The sequence below is a fragment of the Aegilops tauschii genome, chromosome 4, assembly GCF_002575655.3.
Source record: "Aegilops tauschii subsp. strangulata cultivar AL8/78 chromosome 4, Aet v6.0, whole genome shotgun sequence".
Classification (NCBI taxonomy): Eukaryota; Viridiplantae; Streptophyta; class Magnoliopsida; order Poales; family Poaceae; genus Aegilops; species Aegilops tauschii.
In genome coordinates, this window is record NC_053038.3 from 57043198 (window position 1) to 57062855 (window position 19658).

Below are 19658 nucleotides of genomic sequence, written 5' to 3' on the forward strand. Positions count from 1 at the left end.
TTTATTAAACATGGCAACTGCAGTTGAGTAAACATGGCAACTGTTGTTCATTAAACATGGCAACTGCAGTTCATTTAAACATGGCAACTACATAACAACTTCAACTTGGCATTTTCATTCCATATCATCATGGCCAGTGGATTTACATTTCATTAAATATGGCAACTGCAGTTCATTAAACATGGCAACTGCAGTTCATCAAACATGGCAACTGCAGTTAAGCAAACATGGTAACTGCAGTTGAGTAAACATGGCAAACTGCAGTTCATTAAGCATGGCAGACTGTAGTTCATTAAGCACGGCAACTACATATCATGTTTACTCTGTACCTAATGGCTACTTTTCAACACAATCATCATTTTCAAATAAGCATTTCAACTGCATTGCATTCTACATGGCACCTGGTACCTTCATGATTTGTGCAAATAAGATTGTAACAGAACTGACTTACTTGTTAAAAATCGTGTTGGTGTATATCTTGCTCATCTGCCTCTCCATTGGTATATACGTTAGCAATTTTGGCTGCTTGAGCGCGGTGTTTGCTTCTTGCTGTAGCTCGGATCCCAGTATTTTTTGTTGCAAAGCGGTGTACTGCTTGGCAAATTGTAGCAATGAGTTGCCAGGGCTCACGTACCGCTTCAAAATAGCATTGAACCCCTCACTGCGTTGTGTAGTCTGCAGAAACGGGAAGAAGCACTGCATGAAGTAGGCCGGCACCCAGTACATTCGCTTCTCCCACAAGCTAGCAAGCGTCTCGTGGTCTTGGACTTGATATGTTTCAATCATAACCATCCAGCTCCTTTCAAACTCCTCCACCGTCAAGCTGTGGTCCACGCACAGCTCGAATGCCTTGTGCAGGTCTGGACGGTCAGCAAAGAACGGTCCTAGTGTCTCCTCAGCCTTCTTTATAATGTGCCACCTGCAGTGCCTGTGCACTGCCAACGGAAAGACCTCCTCTATGCCTGCACGCATGCTAAAATCCTGGTATGTTATTATGTTCATCGGAGCAAGTCCACCCATGCACTCCAAGAAGGTCTTGAACAGCCAAATGTACCCATCCGTGTCTTCGTTCCGAACGAGCCCGCATCTGAACTGCAATGACTGATTGTGGTTATTTATTCCTATGAATGGAGCGCATGGCATCTTGTACATATTATTGAGATATGTCGCGTCGAAAGAAATGCAGTCTCGGAAATGTTTGTAGGCTCTTCTTGCAGCACCATCCACCCAATACATGACACGGTCCTCATCGTCCAATCTTATCCTGTAGAAGAAATCTTGATCTTCTTTTGCTTTCTCATCGAAGTAGGCTATCGTGGCTTCTATGTCAGCCAACTTGCTTTCTCTACGGTACTTTGCCTTTAGGTTTGTGACGTCTGCTGGTAGGTAGGGCATGCTACTCAGAGACCCCTTTTTGCTGTGGATGAGGGAGAGTATCTGCACCATTCTTGATGGACCGACGTTAAAATCATGTAGCAGCTTTATGAATTTCTTCTCGAGGGGGGTGAATCCTCTGTGGGCGGTCAGAAATTTTACCAGGTCAAACTTCTTTATTAGCTCGTGGTTGTGCTCGTCAAAATATTCAGTGACCACCCACTGTGCGCCATCTACGTTCAGCTTACACCGGACAGGGCATCCCGTCTTGACAATGATACCTCTCTTTCGTTCCGGAACGACAGGCGCATCACCTTTGCCCTTCTTGTTTCTTCGTGCCTTGTAGCACCTCATCTCACCTCTGCTGTACTCGTTAGTTTTTTTAATTTTCCTATGGTATTCGGTGTTGACCGCAAACCCATGGAACTTTGCATATGTCTGGTAGAATTTCTTTGCATCTTCAAACGAATCAAATCTTTGCCCAAGATACGGTGGCTGGGGTACCATGATTTCTGATTGCCCACCATCTTCATCCCCTTATGCTTCGTCATCGGTTTCATCATTCACTTCAGTATCGGCGGCTGTTTCACCTGCTTGAGTGTTGCTTGTGCTGGTGTGCACAGGTGTGCTTGTCGGTATTGCTGGTACGATTGCCATTTCCGACACTAACTCGGCATTGTTTGTGGCATGAGTGTTGGCTGGCTGGTGGAACGCGTCTTCCGTGCGCTCAGATCTCCCCGCAGTAGATGTCGCCGCGCCGCTGTTAATTGTAGTTGAAGGTCCTGCATTAAAAAATCAGGTACGAGCGTAAGATTTTGCTTGAATGTCATGTGTATCGTAACGGAGCACAGCAACTGCATGTGATTTTGCATGACATCATTTCACACAGCAAGCCGTGAATCTGCATATGGCCATGCATGGCAACTGTAATTCTCCAGTAATGGCAGCTACAGTCCAACCACATGGCAACTACCATTGCCAACACATGGCAACCAGCGTCTTTTAGGTTCAGAACTTGTAGCATATAGCAATGGCAGAAATAGTCCAACACACATGGCAACTACTGTTGCCCACACATGGCAACCAGCTTCTTTCAGCATCAGAACTTGCAGCACATAGGAATGGCAAATACAGTCCAACATACATGGCAACTACTGTTGCCAACACATGGCAACCAGTATACTCTAGCATCAAAACTTGTATTCTAGGCTTGAGCTCAATACGCAAATGTGAACAATCATGAATGTTGCACACACTCTTATAGCAATTGGCAAATCCCGAAGACAATATACGACTCTTTTGCACATGACCACTTGGTAGCATTTTTTGTTTGTTTTTCCACCACCACCGTTACAAATCTACTTTTCTTCACATGCTATTCCCCACAAAAGCAAATGCAGTACTGTTTTCTGTTTTCACTTGTTTTTACCTTGTTGTGCCGCATGTGCTGATCTTGTGTGGTCTGTCATTCCAATTTGATGTGCTCTATCTGCAATAGCGCTTTCCTGCAACTGTGAAGCTTGCCATGAGATGTTTGCCGATGTGGTTCCACCATAACAACCTGCGATCATGGTAGCAGTTGGTCATTGCATGGCAACTGTAGTTTGTTCAACATGGCACATGTAGTGGTCCAACCATGCCACACAGATTTGTTCACACTTGTCATCCACGTTTGTTTAGACATTACAGTCACATTTGATTATACATGGAAACTGCAGTTGTCCAGGCATGGCAACTGCAGTTTGTCCAGCCATGGCAACTGAAGCTGTCCAGGCATGGCAACTGCGGCTGTCATATATGTTCCTTTCTCCTAACTCACTGTCCACAACTTCATTTTCATGCACTCACCTGTGTACGGCGTTGATGGCAGGTACATGGTTGCTGCCTGATGCCACGTGTTGCATGAAGGTCCTACATTTTTCCGATATAACTCGTGAGTCTTTTGCCATCCTTGCAAGTTTAATTTCATGTCCACAACAATAAGTTCCTTTTTCATATGCGTTACCTTGATTTGCCACATTAGCTAGCTGAAGTTGGTTGCCCGTACATTTGCCAGCGTTAGCGCCCTGTGACGAAACTTGCCATGCTGCCCCCCTGATTGTGGTTTGGTCATAAGAACCTGCTAAAAATAGAATGTAGGACATAAGTAGAATGACATCTTCATCGTCACGAACATGGCAACTGTTTCTTCTTTGTTTATCATGCATCGTACCGATGCCCGCGTAGTGCTCTAGTAGTGGCAGCAATGGCCCTGAAGAAATGAGTTGATTGTACTCTGCTGCATCCCAAGGTGGCGTTTCCGGCCTTTGAGAAAGCCAAGGATCAGTGCCATCTTCGTGATTCATTCTTCTGCTTTTTCTTTTCTGCCACTGTGCTTTTAGTCACTGCATGAACAAGAACGCATCAACAATCCGCAAAAAGCGTTCTTGATGTTTGCACGTAGAAGATAACACGGCAATCTCATAACATTTCTTGCGTAGGCAACCAACACCTCATGGCAAGTAGGACATGCACATCCATTTTCTTTTCTGAATTCTGGATGCCATCTATCATTTTGAAGCGATGGCAACAGAAAATAAAATAGGATGGCGAGCAATAATATAACATGGTGGCAACTAAGGACAACGATAGATGGCAACTGACGTTAGATACAAGTGGTAATTATTTTTCCTCCCTCCCCATGCCAAATTCCTCCTTTCTCTCCCTATTTTATAGTGATTACTACGCTACCAACTACTCGCATCAAGCCAACCCAGAAGCTTGGCACAAGTCTAGCATAGTATATGGCAGATCTGGCGTATGTTGGTGGGCAAATGCAAAGACACACAAATTCGTGGGGTGTTTGCCCTGATAGCGTGGATCCAGTCGCCATCTTCGTGGGCAAATTTTGCAAATTCAGATTTCTGGACAAAAGAAGGTCGAGAAACAGAAGGAGATCGGAGATCCACCTGTTTTAGCTCGTCGTCTTGGGAGGGCGGGGTTGGGGTGGGAGGGGGGTAGGGGGTGGGGTGGGTGGTTAGCGGTGGGAAAGGCGCTAGGGATCTGCTCTGGTTGCCATGGCAACCAGAGAAGGAAGGCGACGGAGGTAGGGGATCGAGAGGTGCAAGACAATGGCGGCAGGGCGGACTGGGGATCGGAAGGAGCCCGGGACGGCTGACGTGCTGGGTCGTGCGGGCAGCGCGGTCGTTTGGCCCGGACGTGTGGGCGGTTTGTCACACACCAGACAGGCGGGCTGTGGCTGCGCGCGCCCGGACGTGGTCGTGCGGGCGGTTTCTTCTCCATGCCACACGAGGCGTGCGACACAACCATCCGATACACCACACGTGTGGCAGTTATCGGTGTCCCTTTTTTACCACGAACACCCCATTCACGGCGAAATTAATGCCAACTCTGTTCAGGCACCCTTTGGTACTTTTGCTTTTAAAAAACACTCTGATCAGGCACCCGCTACATAACCAGTGAGAACCCTGAAACCCTTGAAAATTGCGCCTCCCGTACATCCCCCCTTTCCTCTCCAGTCTACCCAAAGTCCGACGAGCAACCACCCGGCCATGGCGACCACCGACATCCGCCTCTCCATCGGGCACCAGACCCGCTTCGCCCTCCGCCTCGCCTCCGCCATCTCCTCGCCCTCCCACGCCAAGGGATCCGCCGGCAACGCCGCCTTCTCCCCGCTCTCGCTCCACGTCGCGCTCAGCCTCGTCGCGGCGGGCGCCGGCGGCGCCACCCGCGACCAGCTCGCCGCCGCGCTTGGGTCCGCGGAGAAAGGCGAGGCCGAGGGCCTCCACGCGCTCGCCGAGCAGGTGGTTCAGGTCGTGCTCGCCGACGCGTCGGGCGCCGGCGGCCCGCGCGTCGCCTTCGCCAACGGCGTCTTCGTCGACGCGTCGCTCAAGCTCAAGCCTTCCTTCAAGGATCTCACTGTGGGCAAGTACAAGGCCGAGACACAGTCCGTGGACTTCCAAACTAAGGTGATCCCCTTCCTTGTCTAGCTAATTCTTGAAACAGCGGCAAGATTCTTCACCAGAAAAAAAAACATAGTACAGATTTGCTCATTATTTGTGGAAATCACTAGCTGGTAGTTTATTTACTCGTGTGTTTACAGTTCGCGGTGTCATTCTTTGACCGAAAGTGGTTGTTTTGTGCTGATGTGATGTAGATATGGATATCTGCTGGTATTTCGTTAGGTCTTTTAACCATTCTAGATTTGTAATTTAGTGTTTTCCATACTGTTTTGTTGAACACCAGGAGCTTTAGTACTGTTGTATGGAGTTGCTACATATACGTATAGGTAGCTGTAGAGCATTGCTGAAGCCTCTATGTCTGCTGTTTTCGTAAATGCAATAAATTCGACTGAATGTTCAACTGCTAACTTGCAATTTATTCCTTCTCAAGCTTAAAAATGTGACAAACTACTAATGCCTGGCCAAAAAAAAATCAATTTAATTATTCAAGTATAGGTGTTCACTAAACAGTAGAAACTAAATGAACTTTGGAAGTACTGTATTACTTTTTATAGTGTCATGTTGCTAACTTGCTCTTTAGAGTTCCCCTTTGTGCGGATAATTTGCACTTTGGAACTTGCATCACTGTGATTTTGCGATAGCTAGTCTGTTACTTTTGTGATCAAATATACCTTTTTAGAAAGTGTAATTTTCTTAATGTGCTATCTAGGGATTTGAAGCCTGGGGAATTTGTCGATATTTACATTTTTTTATGCTCTTGAGCCTAGTATGTACTGTATATTAGATCAATATAGGAATGTCTAGAGCCTTGCAAATTCGTTGGCCTGTACTTCAGCCTTTTCCAGGTCCTTTCGCTCTTTTCATTTATTACCTTCACGGAATTTTGTTTCTAAGATGTACAAAAAACAACTAACAATTACTGGATTAGAATTGTCAGAAAATCAGTAGTGGTATTGCACAATGTCGCTTCTAGATGGTGTGATGACCATTTAAATGAGTATACATTTCGAGCAACTTTATATGGTTATTAGTATGATTTTCAGTCATTCTAAGTTTTGATGTATTTTGCAATGGTCCAGGCTGCTGAAGTTGCTGGTCAAGTGAACTCCTGGGTAGAGAAAATCACAACAGGTCTCATCAAAGAGATCCTCCCTGCAGGATCTGTTGATAACACCACTAGACTGGTTCTTGGTAATGCCCTTTATTTCAAAGGAGCTTGGACTGAGAAGTTTGATGCATCTAAGACAAAAGACGAGAAGTTCCACCTCCTTGATGGGAGCTCAGTTCAAACACCGTTCATGTCCAGTACAAAGAAGCAATATATTTCGTCTTCTGACAGCTTGAAGGTACTGAAGCTTCCTTACCAGCAAGGCGAGGACAAGAGGCAGTTCTCCATGTACATTCTTCTTCCAGAAGCACAGGATGGTCTCTGGAACTTGGCCAACAAGTTGAGCACCGAACCAGAGTTCTTGGAAAACCATATCCCAATGCAGAAGGTTCCTGTCGGGCAGTTCAAGCTTCCGAAGTTCAAGATATCATTTGGATTTGAAGCGTCTGATATGCTCAAAGGTTTGGGTCTCCAGCTGCCGTTCAGCGCAGAGGCAGATCTTTCGGAGATGGTGGATTCACCGGCGGGCTTATACGTCTCATCCGTTTTCCACAAGTCGTTTGTCGAGGTGAACGAAGAAGGCACCGAGGCTGCCGCTGCAACTGCTTCAGTGGTCACACTTAGGTCACTGCCAGTGGAGCCCGTGAAGGTGGATTTCGTCGCGGATCACCCTTTCCTCTTCCTTATCCGAGAAGACCTCACAGGGGTGGTGCTATTCGTCGGCCATGTGTTCAATCCCTTGGTGTCTGCATGATGTGTTTGCTCTGGATCGCTGCCTTGGCAGTGACCTCAACTGTCACATGTAAGTGAAGGGTTTCGACTTTAGATCATGCTGCCTGTGCAATAAATCCGGTGCATGTTTTTGTTTTCGAATAACGGCTTGCTTGATGTATGGAGGTTATGGTGAGTTGGTGACAATAATCCAGGGTTGCCGTGGAGTTTTGTGCTTTCAGTTGAATGATACTCCTACATGAGATGGCCAAATGCTTCTTGGTGAAGTATGATCTATGGCATTTGCATAATTTGGGAGATTATTCTGGGTTATTTTGTTAATCTGGCTTGTCTTACTTGTTTTTTGGTTGACGAGGCGCCGAGAGCGACGTCGTCCCCCGTGGCCCTATCGTTATCAGTCATGTGTGCCTACGACTTGGGTGGGAGAGAGACAGAGAAAGATTCCACAATGGTTCATAATTTATTCACTCCTGAACTACTCAATAGGTGAGATGAGCCCACGATATGCTGAAATCTGATGCTAATATGCACAACTCAAAATTGCTCAATAATATGAGTCTGCTATCTGAACAGAGTGCACTGGAACCCTGCACGTAAATGGACACACTGAATCATAGCAAGAACCACAATGCAGAAACACACAAACTCATCTGAACTGAAAGGTCGAAATGGAACTGATCAAACTGTAGTGTCTCTTATTTGCCTACAACACATATACATGGTACAAACATGATGTGACGACACGGGTTACAGATGATCTACCAGTTCTCAAATCAGCAGAGATAGCCAACACAGCATTGAAGCAACACAAGGTCACATCCAAAAGGCCAAACCGTTGTACTACAACATTGGAAGTGCAGAGACCAACTACAACAAAGTAACATTTGTGGGCGGGCTATCAAGCACCGCGGTACCCTATCCCTTCTGAGTTGAGAGGTTTTGCACTGTCACATAGCATACACTATCTCCCCGCTGCTTTCGACGTCGAGGTCGGCGTCTGAATCAAGGTCGTCCATGTCGTCGTCAAGGTCCAGACCGTCGTTCAAGAACTGGTTGATCCGGGAACCAGCGGCCGGGATGGTGGCCTCCGCCAGGATCTGCATGATCTCGTCCATGCTCTGCATCGGCTGTTCAGGCTCCTCATACTGGCTGCTCATGGTGCTGTCGTCCACTAGGTCAGCTGGGAGGTTCTTCAAGAACCACGGATGGTTTCTTATCTCCGGGATTGTGATTCTCTGCATGTCGACATGAAAGGTATCAACCTCAAAAAGAATCTGTATGCAACATATAGCGACTCGAAAATCTTGGTAGTAAGTACTCACGGTAGCTGGGTTGCCAACGAAAATCTTGGCGATAAGATCTCGACACTCGGAAGATATGTGCACGTAATCGGGAATCGAGTACTGCACACTCAATATCCTCTGGCAAAACAAGCGCATTAGCTTTGTGTGCAGAACAATAACAGGGATGGTCAAGAAATTAAGATGGGCTCAGAATGGGAACCTGAATTGTCTTCCTAAAATTTTTGGGCTCATCAGGATCCTCAAAGGGATATGCACCAACTAGCATAACATAAAGTGTCACTCCACAGGACCACACATCCGCAATCTTCATTTCATCGAGGAACGAAGGATTAGCGGTAGGTAACTTGAGATGATACATCACAGAGTCTAGTAGTACCATGGGACTCATTATATACACATCATGCATCTCACAAATGGAAATGCTTTGCAATGCAAATATGGTTGCCCAAGTGCAGAAAAAGGGGCATAAACATTAGATAAAACAACAGGATTAGGATATCATGAAAAGTAATATTAACATGGGGCACCAATATGTATGCATCAAGGCTTTTAGTTTCAGAAACAAAAAAAAAAAAATCGGACGTCACCCAGATAAAATTTCGCACATTTCAGAAATTATTACGCATATTTCAGGAATTATTTCGCACTGTGAGTTTTCAGATTAAATAAATTTTAACCTAATTTAAATTTAAATTTGAATTGGGCTTGAAATTTCAGGGCTATAAGCATTTTGGACCCCACCGAAATATGCGAAATTTTCAATGAAATTTCGTTGAAATTTTAAACCCTTGTATGCATACCTTTCCATCATATTCCTTCTTCAGAAGAACCTCCGGAGCAATGTATGCCGGTGTTCCAACGGTAGATTTTGGCTGCGAATGAAGAACCGACGACTGCAAATACAAATATGCAAAACAACAATGAGCAGAATAACAGGCCGATACACTAGGGCACAAAAACTAGGATGACAAGCAGAGCATAACCCCCAATTTGGCATGTAAACAGAGTGAACATGTTGGTTGCTGAAAACTGCAAGCCTGCGACAGTGAAGCAGGTGGTATCTTGTTTTAGCAAGTACTGTACCTTGGAATAGCCAAAGTCGCATATCTTGAGGCGAGGAGCCGTGCTCCCGTCCAGCAGGGTGTTCTCCAGCTTCAAGTCACGATGGCATACTTGCTTAACAAAAGACAGAAACCATTTTAGTAGTAGCTACCGTAACAGACTAACTAACTGTGGAATCACCCGAAAAGGAAAGAGTACCATGGAGTGGCAGTAGCTGACTCCTGAGAGCAGCTGCTGGAAGAAGAAACGCGCCTGAAAAGTCAGAGGCTTGGGCGGTTAGCATAGTCTATAGTGATCAGTAGTAGTCCACGTACGCGGGAACGGAGAACGTCATGGCGAATCGGTGATCGATCGATGGGGCATGGAAAGGGAGGGAGAGGATGATGGATGGGCGTACCTCGTCCTCGCTGAACCTGCCGGCGTTGCAGATGCGCTCGAAGAGCTCCCCGCCGGAGGCGTACTCCATGACGATGGCGAGGTGCGTCGGGGTGAGGATGACCTCCTTGAAGCGGATGATGTTGGGGTGGCGCAGCGACCTGTGGTTGATGATCTCCCGCTGCACGTTCTCGTCAATCTGCTTACACGAACGCAAGCTCTTCAGCTCTGCTTCCATCCCGTGCAGGAAGATGAAAAACTAGTGATGCTCTAGTAGTAAGAGCAATAGTAGAAGTACCTTCTCCCCTCGCTCGATGTACTTGACGGCGACGAGCTGGCCGTCGGCGCGGTTGCGCATGAGGCGCGCGACGCCGAAGTTGCCGGAGCCGATGTCCTTGACGAGCTCGTAGCGGTCGCCGTCGTGCATTATGGGCATGTCCATGCCCGGCCCCACCGTCAGCGCCGCCCGGTCCATCCCCTCCCCTTCCCTGCCCTTCCCTTCCCCCACCGCCGGCGCCGCGGAGCAAAGCAACCGAGCAAGCTCCCGCGCGCGCGCCTCCCGTGACCCCGCGATCCAAGAGAGAAAGAAGCCTTGCCTTCTTCCCTTTAGTTTAGTTAGCTGCTGATGATGAGCTCCACCGTACCTCGAGAGGGTTGTGGGATGGATTGGGCGGAGGAGAAAACCCACCTCGTGATCTCTCTCTATCGCCTCGCGCTTTTCACCCCGCGCCCACGCCTCGCCGGCAGCCTTTATTTCTTAATAAAATCGCCGCGCTCTGGTTTCTTCTCCTCGCTGTCTCTCTGTGCGTGCGTGATCGCTCGATCTTTAATATTTTTCCCTCTCCGCTCTGTTCCGCAGGCGAACTATCCAGTCCCAGTCCGGTGGGGAAGACGGGCGGGGGCGTGTCGTGTCCTCCTAGCCCGGCCAGCCCCCCGCTAACCGACATGTGGGCCGGTGGGCGCTGGGCCCCGCGCGTCGGGCTTGTCACGGGAGGGCACCGGTGGTGTGCACGTATGCGGCGTCGGTCAATGACGTGCAGACCCGGTGCGGTGAGGTACGGGTGGGGCCGGGATGTCGGTGTCTGTTGTAGGACGGTGGCGTAGGCGTAGGGTGGTAGGGGTGGGGGAGGGGAGGCTGAAAATATCTGGAGGGGTGGCTGGGAGGCGTACCGCATAGGCAAATTTGACAAATTTGACCTATAGACGAAATCAAATCACAGAATGAACTGTCCGTAAACTATTTCACGCGGCTGACCCGTGGCGCCTAGCTCTCAGGCGCTGTACACTGACTTAGTAATTTTCTGATCACACGGGTGCGACGCTGGCCGTGTAGCGTCTATCTGTGAGACGTTGCACAGTGTAGTGTGGCGCCTTCGTGTCGGGCGTCACACAAAAAGGTCAGCCGCGTGAAATAGTTTCACGAATAGTTCATTCTGTGATTTGATTTCGTTTATAGGTCAAATTTGTCAAATTTGACTACCGCGTGGTGCACGGGCTGCAGCCTGGACTGAACTTCAGGTCGGTAGTTGAGCCCGCCGCTCTATGCGTATCGGATGGTGATCGGGTGACGTGTAGTGCACGTGGACGGCTCCGGTTGTTTCAGCAATGTGGGCGTGTTCTCATTTCGGCAACAGCCGCCGAGTTGATCGCTGACTCGCTGTACCTAATGGCTGGGTCGGTTTGGTTTGCCGTCTTGATTAGGGCATCTCCAATCCAAAACCCAAACGGGCAACATTATTTGTCCGCGAAAATGTTAGTGTTCGGACGTGTTCGTAAAACTTAGATCGGTGCGCAGTGACCTGAGGCAAGCCTTTAAAAGTCCCCTATTTACCAGCCTCCTCCCCCCCCCCCCCCCCCCCCATTCCCCCCCTTTTGTAAGTCGATTTTTTTCTCCGGACATTGAAATGATTCAAATATCAATATTACAATGTGATTATAATTCAAATACAAATGTTACAACTCATACATAAAAAAAGCTTTCGAATTACATAGCTCAAATTAAACTCCAATTTATTCAGACTCATGCTCTATTGATTTTATGAAACACCAGCAATGTTTCATTGGATCATTTGGAAGTTGCGTATGAGTTTCTGATTATGAATCTCAAACTCAGCCGCGTCTTGTTCTGAGAGATCGACAATTCCAAGATCACTCATGTGTTCTACATTGCGACCACCCTCGCAACATCCTAGCCATGATCCCTGTTAATGCCTCTAAGACTATCTCATGTATTGATGATGAGTATGTATTTAATGGGACCGGGGCTGGCCGTCGTCGATTTTAAAGTGATTGGTTCAACGATTTCTTGTTGGAATATTCACCTCTAAAAAAATCTTGCCTTGTTTTCTCTTTTCGAAGAAGCCAATTGGGAAGTGTGGTTCAGACATATTCACGATCAAAGGATTTGATAAGTGGAAATAGGTTAACAATAGAAAAGAATGTGCTTTCCTCACACATATGGGCACTACTCCCAACTCCGCTCACATTTTTGCAGTTATGTGTTATGAAAACCTGGAAACTAAAATGAATCATGTTGATGAGGTGATTAGAAAGCAAACTAAGAAGATGGTTCGTGCATCTAGTGCCCCTTAGTGATTTTCGTGTATTGAAGACTTATAGGTTAAGGGACTAATGTGTTTGTGAATGTACACAGGTACTATAAGTCTATGAGGAGTTTAATATTTACAGTGAAAGTCGACTCCTAAAAATGAATGTCTTCACCTGAAGACTTTGGTTTTCTTGAAGACTTTGAAAGTGAGGAAATTGGTGTGACCTTGAAGACTTCCATACTCATGCGAGGATTGTGAAGCGTGAAGACTTCTATTTTCGTAGTTTCATTTTCACTTTCTTGGGTCATAGGAAACATCGTACTATTAAAGGGGGTCGAGGTAAAACTAAGGAAAAGTTTCCAAGTGATGCTCATCTCAAAATCCTACACCTACCCAATCCTCTCGAGTGAAGCCATTGGAAATCTTATACAATTCAGTCAATTTCTTCAGTGACAGAGACGAAGTTCTTCTGGTCTTTGAGGAATTTGTTCTGACTGAGGAGTTAGGAATTCGCCAGTGCGGATTGCCTACAGTGAGGAACATGATAGCCCTGAGGAATTTGATACCCAAATATCCGACCGTTGCTGTGCTACGCGCCAGCTGTCCCAAAATATCTACCCACCTAACGGTCATATCATTGAAGGGCATTTATGTCTTATCATGTCGGGATGCTCCCTAGGCTATAAATAGCCGCCCCCTACAACCACTTGTTGGTTGGCTGCTCCGAGAGATAGATTGACACTTGTCATTTAGAGCATCCCATCCTCCGAGGACTTTGTGAGAAAATCATTAGTGAGGAAAACCCAAACCCAAACACCTACAAAACCCAAAGTGGTTGAGCATCACTGAAGAGATTGTTCCTGTGTGGAACCGACGCTTGTTACCTTTGAGGACTGTGCATCCTCCAGACGGTTAGGCGTCATGGTCTAAAGTATCCAAGAGGAAATTGTGGATCACCGAATGACCGAGTTTGTGAAGGTTTGGAAGTCACCTGAAGACTTACCACGAGTGATTGGGCGAGGTCTGTGTGATCTTAGCTCAAGGAGAATACGGTGAGGACCGTGTGTCCGGGACTGTGTGTCCTCAGGTTTAAATACCTAGCTGCTCCAACCAGACGTACGACTATCACAACAGTTGGAACTGGTCTACCAATTCATCGTCTTCACCAAGCTACTGGTTCTATTTCCTCAACCCTTTCATTTCTTCATCATGTGTTGATGAACTTGATCGTTACTGTTTGAAGACTTTGACTGAAGACTTTCTCTATTTCCTCAATCCTATTTCTTCAGTCACTTAGTCTTCAGCCTACTTATCCTGTTTACACGCTACTTGTACTCTGTGTATGTTTTATTTCATCATGATGACTGTGCTACTGTTCTGTTATACATGCATCTGAGTACTTATTCCGCTGCTAAGTAGTTCGTTGCTTAGGAATTTCCTCACCTAGAAATTCCTCAGTGACAAATTTGTAAAAATCGCCTATTCACCCCCCTCTAGTCGATATAACGCACTTTCAGCAAGACTAAGGCTAAAGACTTCCATTGATGCCATGTGGAGAATAATTTAATTTCAAACATTTAGAAATTTTGAATACTTGATGTCTAATAATTATTCTATGTTGATTGCATCAGGTGGTTAATGTTCTAAGCATGTCCCTTTAGAGGAAATGATGAATCCGAGGATTCCAAGAACCAAAGTAATTTCAAGGAAATAATTAAGCTTTTGGCTTCTTATAATAAGGATGTACATGAAGTCGTACAAAATGCTCCAAGAAATGCAAAGTACACCTCACCAACTATTCAAAAGGAAATTGCTAGCATATTTGCTAAAAAAGTGAAGACCTCAATTAAAGAAGAACTTGGTAATAGCAAATTTTCTATCATGGTAATTGAATGTGGAGATGAGTCTAAAAAAGAGCAGATGGCAGTAGTTCTTCGACTTGCAAACATAGAAGGGGTGATAGGAGAACATTTTCTTGATCTTATTCATGTTAGAGACATCAGTGCTTTGACTCTCAAAAACACAATTATTACCGTCCTAGTTAATGAATGTGAAAGATATTAGAGGCTAAGGATATGACGGGGCTAGCAATATGAGGGGAGAGTGGAATGGACTAAAAGCTCTAATTTTCAAAGAGTTCCCATATGCATACTATATTCATTGTCTAGCTCATCAACTCCAATTGGCTCTTGTTGCTGCATCAAGGGAGGTACATGAGGTCCATAATTTTTTCAACATTTTATAGTAAATACAGTTAGTGCATTTCCCAAACGCAATGACGAGCTGCTAGAAAGATAGGCTGCTGAAATTGCTAGAGAGATTGAATTGGGAGAGCTTAACACACGAAGAGAGGCTAATCAAATAGGATCTTTACAAAGGGCCGGGAACACGAGGTGGAGTTCCCACAACAAATCTATAAAAAGTTTGTTGAAGATGTTTGTCGCAACAGTTTTAGTGCTAAGAAGTGTAGCAGCTGATCGTTCAGCTACAAGGAACTCAAGAGGAGATGCTGGAGGTTCCCTGAAAATCCTAGTGACATTTGATTTTGTGTTCATTGTACACTTAATGGAAGAATCATGAAAATCACATATGTCTTGTGTCTCAAACTTCAACATAAATCTTTGGACATTGCAAATGCATTAGATTGTGTTTCTAACACGAAGGAGTTTCTTGCTGAACTGAGAGACAATGGATAGGATGGTCTTTTTGAAGATGTAAAATCCTTTTGTGTGAAACATGAGATTGACATCCTGGAGATGGATCAAAAGTATGTCTCTTCCCCTATCTCTCTATGATTATTTGAATTAAAATGTAGAGATTTAGTCACTTACATACTTACTTATCAATGTCTAGATCATGCAACTAATTCATGTTTTTCATATATATTGCAATTTTAGGTATGTTGATGTGACAAAATCTCAAAATAAGCATGGCAACACCACAGTTCTCAATCATTACAAAGCAGATGTGTTTAATGCTGCAATAGATCAACAAGTGATAGAGTTGAATGGTCGATTTTTTTTAGATTTAGAGTAGGGGAACTACTATATTGTAGCCACAAATTCTTAAGACATGAGTTGACGAAGGCACTCAGGTACATCGGCGATCATCTCCTGGTCTCCTGTACTTCTGGCCACAGCTGCAAGCCCATGCGCCAGGGCATTGCATGACCTTCCTACACAATTGATGGTGTGGGATTGAAACGTATTCAGAGCATCCTTGATGTCAATGAGCAACGCGTAGTAAGGGGAACGGGAGCAGTCCCCCATGTTCAGAGCATTATTTGCAATCACTTGGCTGCCTAGTTCCAAAATCAGAGGGCCTCTATAAACTCTCAAAGTCTGTTAAGACCAAGCAGAGAAGCTTTTGCCTCTGCTTCCTCGACGCTGCGGCAGGGCGACATCCTTTGGCTGACAGAAATGAGAGCATGCCCTTTACTGTCTCTGCCTACGGGTCCTGCAGCGGACTCGCCTGAATCTGCCATATATGAGGCGTCAGTATTCAACTTGACCGATCCCATGGGGGGTCCAGACCACTGAATTTTTGGTTGTGCCTGGCGCGCACCCTGCCCACTGTTAGCTCCCAAGCTCTTATCTTTATCTATATCCCTCATTGTTGTCGCGCCTCGGAACTCCTCTGAGTACCTAGTCAAGAACTGTACCGAGCCCACGATTGTTTCCTTTCATGAACTTTGAATGCAATCTTCCCGCAGGTGCCAACATCTCCAAAGAAGGAATAGGATGTTAGCACGAGTTTCTTTGGATTCGGGGTCAAGGAGCATCTGCAGCCAGTCTGTTCCAGTGTATCTGAATGATTTCTTCGGTGGGAGGTGCCATTCTTTCCTCATGGCTTCCCTGAGGGCTCTACTCTTAGTACAGGAAATTACCGCATGGTACTCGTTCTCTTCACCATTGCCACTGATATTATAGATTGAGTCCACCTCGAGTGTCTTCCTGGATTTGTTCTTTTTTGTGGCGAGGGTATTTGTAGCTATCCTCCATCCAAAGATCCGGTTTTTTCCCGCTACTTTTGCTTTCCAAATAAGGTCCCAAATGCTACGGTCATCTCCATCTCGTGTTGAGCTTGAAGGATTTGCTTGCTGGGTCTGGAGTGTGGAGGCAGCCAGTCTGTAAGCGCTCCTAACCAAAAAAATTCCATTCTTCTCATAGTGCCATGCGACACAATCTTTTGCCTCTGCTCTTGGAATGGGAATTTTGCATATTTCGTCAGCGTCAAACTCATGAAAAATCTGGCGAATTAGTGGCACATTCCATTCCTTTCCTTCTTCATCCATCAGTTGATTGACCCATCGGAGCCTTGATCTTCTCGTGAAGACAGCAACTTTGAGGCCCTCCTTCCTAGGGATCCACTGGTCCCTTTGTATTTGAATGTTTCTACCATCCCCCACACGCCAAATTAGGCCCTTCTTCAGAAGTTGGAGCCCCAACTCAATTGCCCTCTAGAACGGCGAGGCATCCGAGACAAAGATAGTGTCCAGAATGTTGCCCTTGGGGTAGTACTTGGATTTAAGAACTCGAGCACATAAACTGTCCGGATTTTGGATTAGGCGCCAACCTTGCTTGGCCAGTAGCGCTTGGTTAAAAAGATGCATGTCTCTAAAACCGATACCACCGGCCCTCTTGGGTTTAATCATTCTCTCCCACGACATCCAGTGTACTTTCCTGTGGCCCTCTTTGTCACCCCACCAAAAGTCCCTAATCAATCTCTCATATTTCTCACAAAATCCTTTCGAGAGCAGGAACACACTCATGATGAAAGTGGGAAGGGCTTGGACATTATATTTTACATGGACTTCCTTCGCTAGATAGGACATGAATCTTTCAGACGAGTCATTACATCTCTTCGCGAATCTGTCCATGATTGGTTGAAAGTGTTCATCCTTCATTCTCCCTTCCGGTGTAGCCCCGAATATTTGCTTTCAAAGGTTTCCGTCTGAATGCTAAGAGTGGCTTTAATTGCATCCCTCGTTGCAACAGGGCAAGACTCGCTGAAGAGGAGAGAGCATTTGCTAGCGCTAAGTAATTGTCCTATGCATTTCTGGAAGGTGTCCAACACTCTCCCAACAGTTTTAGCTTGATCAACCGTGGCCTTGAAGAAAAGAAGACTATCATCAACAAACAAAAGGTTTGATACACCCGGGCTGTTTCTCACAATCTTGATTGGCGTCAACTTGTCCTATGCGATGTTCTTATTAATTAGTTTCACCAGTCCCTCAGCCATGAAGAGGAAAAGATATGGACTCAGGGGGTCCCCTTGTCGAAGACCCCTGGATGGGCAAAACGGATCCAAAAGTTCCCCATTACATCTCACCGAATACCTTACTGATCTGACGCACTTCATGACCCAGTTGGTCCACTTCTTGCAGAAGCCACTCTTGAGCAGTACACCTTCCAAAAAACTCCAATCAACTCTGCCATAGGCTTTTGCCAAATCCAGTTTATAAGCACGATACGTCTCCCGGGGGTTTTTGTAGTGTTGTATTTTATGGAAACACTCAAAGGCAATGAGTGCGTTATCTGTGATCAATCTACCCGGGATGAAGGCACTCTGGGTTTCTGATATGATGTCATCTAGGATAGGTCGGAGACGGTTAACAAGGCATTTGGAGACCACCTTGTAAATTACATTACAAAGGTTGATGGGGCGGTAGTCTTTCAACGATTGAGGATCTTTGCCCTTTGGGATTAGTGATACGTCTCCAATGTATCTATAATTTTGATTGTTCCATGCTATTATATTATCTGTTTTGGATGTTTAATGGGCTTTACTAAGCACTTTTATATTATTTTTGGGACTAACCTATTAACCGAAGGCCCAGTGCAAATTGCTGTTTTTTTGCCTATTTTAGTGTTTCGCAGAAAAGGAATATCAAACGAAATCCAAACGAAATGAAACCTTCGGGAGAGTTATTTTTGGAACAAACGTGATCCAGGGGACTTGGAGTGGACGTCAAGAAAGAAGCGAGGAGGCCATGAGGCAGGGAGGCGCGCCTGCCCCCCTGGGCGCGCCCCCCACCCTCATGGGCCCCTCGCAGCTCCATCGACCTGCTTCTTCCTCCTATATATATCCATATACACCAAAAACATCCTGGAGCACCACGAAACCCTATTTCCACCGCCACAACCTTCTGTACCCGTGAGATCCCATCTTGGGGCCTTTTCCGGCACTCCGCCGGAGGGGGAATCAATCACGGAGGGCTTCTACATCAACACCATAGCCTCTCCGATGATGTGTGAGTAGTTTACCACAGACCTTCGGGTCCATAGTTATTAGCTAGATGGCTTCTTCTCTCTCTTTGGATCTCAATACAAAGTTCTCCTCGATCTTATTGGAGATCTATTCAATGTAATTCTTTTTGCGGTGTGTTTGTCGAGATCCGATGGATTGTGGGTTTATGATCAAGATTATCTATGAATAATATTTGAATCTCCTCTGAATTCTTTTATGTATGATTTGTTATCTTTGCAAGTCTCTTCGAATTATCAGTTTGGTTTGGCCTACTAGATTGATCTTTCTTGCAATGGGAGAAGTGCTTAGCTTTGGGTTCAATCTTACGGTGTCCTTTTCCAGTGACAGGAGGGGCAGCAAGGCACGCATTGTATTGTTGCCATCGAGGATAAAAACATGGGGTTTATATCATATTGCTTGAGTTTATCCCTCTACATCATGTCATCTTGCCTAATGCATTACTCTGTTCTTATGAACTTAATACTCTAGATGCATGCTGGATAGCGGTTGATGTGTGGAGTAATAGTAGTAGATGCAGAATCATTTCGGTCTACTTGTCGCGGACGTGATGCCTATATACATGATCATGACTAGATATTCTCATAACTACGCACTTTTCTATCAATTGCTCGACAGTAATTTGTTCACCCGCCATAATACTTATGCTATCTTGAGAGAAGCCACTAGTGAAACCTATGGCCCCCGGGTCTATTTTCCATCATATAAGTTTCCAATCTATTTTTACTTTGCAATATTTACTTTAAATCTATATCATAAAAAATACCAAAAATATTTATCTTATTATCTCTATCAGATCTCACTTTTGTAAGTGGCCGTGAAGGGATTGACAACCCCTTTATCGCGTTGGTTGCAAGGTTCTTATTTGTTTGTGTAGGTATGAGGCGACTTGCGTGTAGTCTCCTACTGGATTGATACCTTGGTT

At 45.6% G+C, this 19658-nt stretch overlaps 3 protein-coding genes across 3 annotated transcripts; 1 reads left to right on the forward strand and 2 right to left on the reverse strand.

Annotated features, from left to right (window-relative positions):
* Positions 1 to 447: 447 nt before the first annotated feature.
* LOC109758941 (protein FAR1-RELATED SEQUENCE 5-like) lies at positions 448 to 1881 on the reverse strand. Its single transcript, XM_073497503.1, has one exon. It carries the CDS (start codon positions 1879 to 1881, stop codon positions 448 to 450), a length of 1434 nt encoding a protein of 477 aa, XP_073353604.1.
* Positions 1882 to 4828: 2947 nt separating this feature from the next.
* On the forward strand, positions 4829 to 7497 carry LOC109758945 (serpin-ZX). Its single transcript, XM_020317804.4, has 2 exons — positions 4829 to 5342; positions 6416 to 7497. Exons 1-2 carry the CDS (start codon positions 4926 to 4928, stop codon positions 7196 to 7198), a joined length of 1200 nt encoding a protein of 399 aa, XP_020173393.1. The 5' UTR covers positions 4829 to 4925; the 3' UTR covers positions 7199 to 7497.
* Positions 7498 to 7827: 330 nt separating this feature from the next.
* Positions 7828 to 10773, reverse strand: LOC109758947 (serine/threonine-protein kinase SAPK10). Its single transcript, XM_020317805.4, has 8 exons — positions 10216 to 10773; positions 9940 to 10116; positions 9741 to 9794; positions 9564 to 9656; positions 9281 to 9373; positions 8680 to 8784; positions 8499 to 8597; positions 7828 to 8411 (listed from the first exon to the last, which is right to left on the reverse strand). The coding sequence occupies exons 1-8, from the start codon at positions 10390 to 10392 to the stop codon at positions 8124 to 8126; spliced, it is 1086 nt and encodes a 361-aa protein (XP_020173394.1). The 5' UTR covers positions 10393 to 10773; the 3' UTR covers positions 7828 to 8123.
* Positions 10774 to 19658: the final 8885 nt, after the last annotated feature.